Here is an 8,612-nt window from a genome sequence, read left to right on the forward strand (position 1 = left end):
CCCTAAACCATTCTTTTACAATTAGAGCTAAATGCCCTTCCTTTTTACCCTTATTTGGCCATCATTCTGGAAGACTGTCTTACCTTTTTCCATTGCTCCTTGTTCAAAGCAAAGCCTTTTTATGATTACCGACACTAACAAATGATCACCACTTCAGTCGTTAACCAATCAAAGGCACCTTTTTAGCAGGATAATGTATTCAAAGAGTGCTTATAGGGTTGGAACTGTGGTGTAATATGGGGGATCTTAGCAGGAGTCTAAGGTTGGAGACGTACTACTTCAGGCAGAAAGTAATTTTGTAGAGCAGTGGAGAAGGAGTGTGGGACTACACAGGTTCTGTGCAAACAAAGACACTGCGGCTGTCATAAACGTCAGGTTGGCTGTCAACCATTTGTTGACAAATTCCAGATGCACTCATGTTCAAAGAGATGGTGAGCGTCTGGGAGAAATTAATTTGGGAGTGACATGCTTTCTCTTTAATGTGGATGTGGAGGAGCTATCAAAATCGGCCTGTTTGCTCTGTTCCTTGCAGAGATCAAGAAATAAATAAATAAATGACAAATAAAGAAAAAGAAGAAACACAGGAAGAAACATGGTACTGTCAAGACAAATCCCTTCTACACTGCGTTTGTTTTCTTAGAGAGCAAAAAAAAAAAAAGGAAAAAAGTCGACAATTCCCCATGAAAAGAAACTATAAAAAAGGAAATAAAATAAAAATAAACAAAAGAAAGATGGGATCTCTACTGGTCCGAGTTGCAGGGAAAGCCAATGTGGACAGAGTGATTACTGATTAGCATTATTCATCCTCCAATTATAGGGCTTTGTGAGCATCAACAGCACCCAGGAAAACTCCTCTTATGTGTTGCTCTGGGCTTTGATGAGAAGCCTCGGCATGCTGCTATTGTTCTATACTGCTGAGCAGCAGAGGGACTAGAGAGCTAATGAGGTTTATAAGACCCTTCAGGAGAGAAACATGGTCACGTGATGGACAGAACAAAAGCGATGAAGGCAGGAGAAAAGATATGGTGGAAAGACAGTAGAGAAAGAGGAGGAGAAGGAGAGCAAGGAAGAGAAAAGGCAGATAGAGAGACAACAAATCAGGGCAGAGTATAGAAGGCAGAAAAGCTTTCTACTAACCTTGAAGCCAGACTGGAGAGAGGACACATCATTTCCAGCATAAAAGATAAAATGACGGCCAAAGCAGAGAAGAAGATAGAGAAAGAAAGGACACACACATAAGAGAGAGCAAGGTTAGTAAAAACAACATAGAGTGGGAACTGAAGTGCATCTAAAAGGTTATGTGAAGAACATAAAGTACATAAAGTATACATAAAGTACATAAAGTTCCCACAAAACCACAAAGACTGGCCAGCAGGCTCTGATTTCATGCATACAGGTTTGGATATAAGGACAGTTTAACTTATTAAATTAGAAAAAAATAATATCTGTTAGTCATTAGAAAGTCAAAGCTACTGTGTAACCTGGATATGACAGAGAATACTCCTAATCACTTTCCATTTTGATATATTGCAGTGGTTCTCAATTCTGCCCCAGGATGAACATGTTCAACCCAACCCACACACTGCCTAATTAAAATTGGGACTGCAATGAAATGGAAAGGATTTGAGAACTAATAATATATTATTATACCCCTATTATCTGACCAACCCTATTTACTGAAATATAGACTCAAATCATGCTTTAAAAAAAAAGAAAGCACCTTCTGTCCTGTTTGAACCTATTCAGCGCACAATGCACAAATCCCAAGCAAACAAATTCTTAATCACCATCATCTGAACAGAGGACAAGATCCAATATGAACTGGGTGGTAGTGGCCTAGTGGCTAACACACTCGCCTATGAACAAAAGGACCCAGGTTCAAATCCCCCTTGCTACCATTGTGTCCCTGAGCAAGACACTTATACGTATACATTTTACACAGGTTGTCACGGTTTGTCATAAAACATGGGTTGGGGGAAAACCTGAAGTGCAATGGCCTCACTTCCTGATGCTTGGATGTAAGGCGAAAACCAGCTCAAATGCCGACACAAGACAGCAAAACCAGACATCAACATGGTTACGCAAACCTAGACACAAATAATAGGCAGACACAGTAACTAGGCTGAAATCTGCCTCCCAAATGGAAGGGTTTTCGGGGCACTTACTCATCCTGAGCCAAATCAGAAAGAAAGAGTGTTCTTTTATTAATGCTGAAGAGTTATTATTTTACCCTAGTCTCTCTCTCTTTCTCTCCAACTATTTCCATTTCTTTTTGCCTGTCTGTCTCTGAGCCGAATCCTCAGCTTTGAGTTCCACTCAACACGGAAAGAAGACCCATCTTCCATAATTATTGTTAGGAATAGAAATTGAGGCCGATATGCCAACAAGTTGGCATCAACCTGTGTATTCCTTGCATGGGGCTTTGAAGTGATTTTTGGGGGTTTGGGTGGGATAACAGCAGTGCATTAGTGATCTCCGTCCAAAGGAGTCTTACTTCAGCCCCCGCCCCCATCAGAGAGGACGGGTAATTCTGACAGAAAAAAATTCATAGTGAAGTGGCAACAGTTCCCAACCGCAACTTCTAGATTACTGAAAGCAAGGTTGAAGAAAAGAAAGAGGGGGGGGATGAAAGAAAGAGAGGAGCTGTCGCTGTAACTTTACGTCAAACAATGTCAAGCGGAGCAGAGAGTGTGAGCGAGTTGAAGAGAGAAGTGACAGGGTGCCCTGAAACGGCATCACGCCTGTGATAAAGCAGGGCTCATTTCCCAATTCAGCTCACGTTTGAAGACATTTTTTTTTTTGTTATTCCTCCAGAGTAATTGCAGCTGCACAGCCCTGAAGCAAGTCAGGATTTGCACTGTGCACTAGTGAGGTGATTTCTTTCTCTATCTCTCCCTCTCTCTCTCACAGCTCCTGGCTTGTGTTTTCTTATCTGGTTTTCTTTCTAACTCCCCCCCAATCCCTCTCTCTCTATATATATATATATATATTTGTTCCTGTGGCTCTCCCATTCCATTAGGCCTCCATGCCTGACTCTCCTGGCCTTCTGAGGCCAGGCAGGCAGCTGAACTCCACTGACAGTGGGGCGTCGCAATATCGAGACAGGAGATAGGAGAGAAAAGGAGAGGAGGGAAGGGGGGGGGGTCTCCTTCACTTTACTGACCCCACCCGGAAAGCAGTGGGTTCCATCATTAGGGCCCTGTGGGCATGTCTCTGTCACACAGACTCTCTGTACTGACTGCTGCCTGGCAGGCTTGGCCTGTCAGCATGGACAGAGAGAAAGAAAGAAGAAGGCAGAGAGAGAGAAAGAGAGCGGGAGGAAGTAAATGCAAGAGTGAGAACCAGGTGTATTACATTAGGATGGTGGCAGGGAAAAGAGAGATAGAGGGGGAATGTAAGTTTGCAGTTTTAAATTGGCCAGAGACATATTGTACACAATGATGAAAGTGATTGTCATTGTAGCACCGCACACGGTGCACACAATGAAATGTGTCCTCTGTATTTAACAATCACCCTTAGTGAGCAGTGGGCAGCCATGACAGCACCCGTGGAGCAGTGTGTGGGGATGGTGATTTGCTCAGTGGCACCTCAGTGTCACCGTGGCGGCTCGGGATTTGAACTGGATGAGACGCCATTTGGTTAAAAGCAGAATACAGTTACATACTACCCTCAGCATTCAGCAATGGTGCAGTGGTTGGCATAGCGTGTAAGGAAGCGGATCCGTAATCGGAAGTTTGCGGGTTCAAATCTCGAACCACTAAGGTGCCACTGAGGAAAGCACCGTCCCCACACACTGCTCCCCAGGCACCTTTCATGGCTGCCCGCTGCTCCCACAGGGTGATGGGTTAATTGAATTTCACTGTGTGAACTGGGTGCTGTGATGTTGTGCACTTTCAATTTCAAATCAGTTATGAGAAAGGAATGTAATTTACCTGGGCTTTGAGTGGTGATTCAAATCATTCTACAGTACAGTTATCAGAATATAATAAGCACAAGGATTTTTGTTGCAGTATGGGAAATTTGTTGCACTCAGCAACACATTGCTGTTATCATCTAAAACAATTTATTCCTAATAACAGACAATCGAGAATTAACTGCCTTATCAAAATTAGCATTACAAAAATGTAATTACAAATTTTAATAAACCTGACCGGACGATCAAAAGCATTTTAAATAGCAAAATAACCATTATACTCCTTTTCAAGGCTGATATTTCGTCTATGGGTGGATTAAATCAATGGAAATTTAAGTTTTTTTTTTAAAGTCATGTAGAAGCACAAAAATTGATGGTTGGAATAAGAAGTTTATGTAATGGATGCTTATGTAAAACTAATATAAAAAATAACTGAAGTCATTGAATTTATATTGTTTGAAAAAAATGTTGTTTGTTTTAAAAGTTTAAAAATGTACCAAATACAATGTTTGTTAACTTTGGTTAACCCAGCTACTCCTTGCATCACAACTTCCTAAACCTGTTCCTGGAGGATCGCTGCTGACAGATTGTTTTCCATCGATTAATTAGAATCATTAGCAACCTAAATATGTACGTTACAGATGGTTGGAATGAGAACGTTAAGTTTAGAAACAGGACTGGGAAGCCCTGCCGCACAGGACCACCAAAAAATTGCATCTTTACTTTTGCTGTCACCATTTTGCTAACATTAATTTCATTGCACTCAAAAAATGAATGTAAACTGAAAATGAATGCATATGCCTTATATAGATATATATGATAAGTTTACATTCATTTTTTTAAGTGTATTTTATTCTTGACATAACCCCACAAAAGTCTGCATCTGTACTGCAGTGTTCCTTAAATAGCATGCACTTCACAAGAGCTGCTTCCAGTGAAAGCAAAGTCTTGATTGAGAGTGATTGGGTTGGTAATAGAAGTACAAAGTGTCTGCATTAATGATGGCACGTCTGTGCCATTCCAGACACTTCGGTTCACACCCTGTTGAACTCAACTGTTCTTTGGCTCAGCACACTTTCAATTATTCATTCTCTTTTATTTATTTGCGCACACTGAGAAGCAATAAGGCTCTGCATTTCGTATCAAATTAATTATCCCAATTAGGGAAACTAAAACACAGACTCTCTGACATAAATACACACAGCCAGACAAAAACAGATGCACATATGCCAGATGCTCAGAAAAAAACCCCCCAAAAAAAACGAAAGAAATGCAAACACAGCCTCGCAACAGACTGGCTCAGAACAGCCTGCCCGTTTCTCCATGCTGAGTAGGTTGAAGGCCATATGCAAAGTGAAGTGCCCTCCTCAGCTGCTATGGAAAATTGTACGGTGAGGTGGACTGATGGGTTGCGGATGCAGCATATGCCACTTCTCCATAAGCCGCCTACTCCACCCAAACGTGTCACCTTCATGAGACAAGCAGAGTGAGATTTCATTACCCGGCATCACTGAAGATGCCGTGATAACGGTAGCTTTGCACATGGGCTATACAGGCTTGGATTTATTAATACCACTAAAGCGTGGGCAAACAAATTAAAGCAATCTGAACCTCCTTGTTCAGTTCAGATATCAGGAGAAGATAATCTTTAATTTAAGTAAATGTAGAAAATTACATCATTGAAAACAAACTACGTAGAATTTCAAATTGAACCTCATTACAGGAATTGAATCAAAGACTCTGACAAGTGCAAAGTTAACTTTTATGTTTATGGAAGGGGAATTGTTATTTGTTGGGCAGAACAAGAGTGCGTCACATAGTAAAAGTGACACGGTTCCAGTGCCGGAAATCAAGCTATACATCAATCACTTTCCCATGTAGTCTCACACCAGCCTCTCCCCCACTTGCTGTGATGCAGGACACTGAGGCTGCTGAGAACGCCAGAGAGGCGAGGGGAACATCTGCCTGCACATGAAGGCCACCACAAATAAACACACGCACACCGGGGATAACAGAGCAGACAGAAGAACAGATTCACATTCATGATGGCCAGAGCATGAGGAAATCAAGAAATGGGGTTCAGACACAGCGATGGGTTGCACATACACAAACATAGACAAAAGCCAATGGGAGATACAAGCACAGTCACAGAGGGAAAAGAGAAATTGGAGAGTTAGTTGGAACGCACATGACTACGTGTAGCAACATATGAATTATAGCTGGGATAGAAAAAAAAATCAATACTGCAATTATATTTAGATTTTTCCTTTCGTCATATCATGATCGTATTATGATATCACCAAAGCTGTCCTGTAACGTGTAGAGTATCACTGAATCAACAGCACTGTGATTTTATCCTTCTTTTATCATATTGCTGGATTCTCTGCAATTCCCACCCCTAATCTCTAAACTGTAATGTATACAGAAAGCACACAAACACACACACATGCACACACACTCACCTAAATAAAGGCATGGAAGGGCAGGGGATTCAGCACTAACAAGACTTTCGCTGAGTCAATCAAAGCCGAGGGATTTCAACAATCTCCCTCTCCGACTCTCTGGGGTTCTGTTTTCCTTGAATAACATAATCTGTGCAGTCAGCATGGGTCGTCCCAGGCTATTCAGTTACCTGATAAACAGCCACCGGTGTGGGCTCCCCTCATGACCACAGAACAGCCGTCCCCCACAGAGCTGTGTGGGGTGGGTGTGTGTGTGTGTGTGTGTGTGTGTGTGTGTGTGAACAGCACTGACGTTTTTAACACTGCTTGGCATGGTTTTCCTCCAACTTTTTAAATACTTTTATTACTACAAATGTTATGTTTCAATTAAACTAAGTGGAGACTATAACTGACAGTTTCATGAAGAGGCACTCATGGAAAAAAAGGCTTGTCTCAAATATTACATATAGGGCAAAGGAATGGAAAATGTAATATTTGATCTTGATTTGTGTCTCACATATATCTGAGCATTAGGATGCAGTACTACAACCAAAATTTGTACTGGTGTGCTGGAGAATTTTTATCGTAACTCTATGCCGAGAAGGTGTGATTCAAAAATTAATCAAATCAATCTTGTGCAGCTTTGATACCTTATGAAGCAAATGGGTGAGAAAACACAAAAACAAAAGTGCAATGGCCAAACCTCAGCACTGATGTTGTTGTTGGAATGGTCAGTGGGTAACAATCATTTCTAAATTACAGCAATAAAACCAGAAAACCTCATAAGCTGCAGGAAAATGTCAAAGAACGGATAAAGTTCATGGCCCAATTTTTCCCCCTAGGTGTGTGCACTCTTACCTCTCTAGCTCACTGATCTTCTTGTCCTTGTCGTTCTTCTCGTTCTCCATCTCTCTTAGAATCTCCAGCAGCCGGTCCACCTCTGCCTGTGCCTTCGCAGAATCCTCCTTGTATCGCATCACCTCCTGCTCCAGTGTGGCAATGCGTTCTGACAGCTCTGTGTTCGCCTGTGCCTCCACCGCTGCTGTTTGGGCCTGTTCAGCAGGGTCACAGAAGAGTCAAGGGGTCAAAGGTCACTGATGCAAGCAAGCAAAAAAACATAGGGATACAGTTACACAGACATAAAAAGAAGGCGAACTCAAAACACCCTCGCAAATTTGCAGGACTAATGTGCAAAGAGTAGAATAAAAAAAAAATAATTCATCCAGTGTGCCAAGGCTGCAGACACAGTCACACATACATTTTAAATGAACCCACACATGAGCTGGGGGCCCATTAGCCTTTATGGCTGAGCTCTGCTGGGCTTCTTGCTGGCCAGCACAGCTGTTCTCAGACCAGTCCTCAGTAGTGTTCATTGCAAAGGGCGAGTGACCGAGAGTATAGTCGACCCGAGGGGTTGAGAGGGTGCACACTTAAAATCGGGCGTGTGCTCCTCGCCTCACTCCATCACCCCTCCTCCATCCTAGCATCTCAAATCAGATCATAAGAAAACAGCGTCCAGGCCAACTTCTAAGTGAAACACGTATAAATCTTCATTTACAGGGGCACTGTAACTCCAAAATAAGAGTTTCTGTGTAAGAATGTGTGTGTGTGTGAGAGAGAGAAAGGGCGCTGCTCAATAACACCTGCTATTGAGACCTCTGCCAACCCTAGTGACATTAAAGCAGAGTGAGGTGTCAGTGAGGAAATTGTCCCATTACAGAGGCTCTGTCAAATGTGTGCGTGTATAAGTTCATGTTGAGTCACAGTTCTATTAATGTCATCGAAAAATTAAGAGCCACTGAAGTGCATCCAGGTCCTCCATTAACACCTCCATCTAACGACATCTAATTAATCTCATTTTCCTTTTTCCAACACCACAGGTTTGACATTTTCTGTGACCCAGAGTCATTGTCTGGGTTACACGCGCACGCGCACACACACACACACACACACACACACACACACACACACACACACACACACACACACACACACACACCACACACAGTGTGGGCCAGAGTCCTAAATCTATAAAGTGTATGAAGTGTGAACGGAGTTCAGAGAAAAACCAGAACAAATGTCACCATGCCATTAATGGGGATATTAACGTGCTGATAAGCTATCTGCATGTTTGCTTTGGTAACATTCATGGCCCTGAGGTCATGTTTGTGATGTGTACAAAAGGAATTAGGAGTGTAGAAAAGGATGGAGGTGAATGGAAGTAGATAGTCATGGGACCTACTCATGGGAGCAGGTTT

The 8,612-nt window shown here is 42.3% G+C and overlaps 1 protein-coding gene across 14 annotated transcripts in view; it reads right to left on the minus strand.

Annotated features, from left to right (window-relative positions):
* Positions 1 to 8,612, minus strand: part of erc1b (ELKS/RAB6-interacting/CAST family member 1b) — a 175,540-nt gene that overhangs the window by 109,304 nt on the left and 57,624 nt on the right. For 11 of the 14 annotated variants that reach the window (XR_003742533.1, XM_028954403.1, XM_028954411.1 and 8 more), the window contains 2 exons: positions 7,213 to 7,406; positions 1,138 to 1,149 (listed from right to left, as the gene is read on the minus strand). Coding sequence is in view for 13 of the 14 variants with exons in the window: in XM_028954403.1 (XP_028810236.1) it covers positions 1,138 to 1,149; positions 7,213 to 7,406 (206 nt within the window). In the remaining variant the exon portion in view is untranslated. The remainder of the gene's footprint in view (positions 1 to 1,137; positions 1,150 to 7,212; positions 7,407 to 8,612) is intronic. The other 3 variants (XM_028954405.1, XM_028954412.1, XM_028954409.1) reach the window with 1 other exon arrangement.

This window comes from Denticeps clupeoides, chromosome 15, assembly GCF_900700375.1.
Source record: "Denticeps clupeoides chromosome 15, fDenClu1.1, whole genome shotgun sequence".
Classification (NCBI taxonomy): domain Eukaryota; kingdom Metazoa; phylum Chordata; class Actinopteri; order Clupeiformes; family Denticipitidae; genus Denticeps; species Denticeps clupeoides.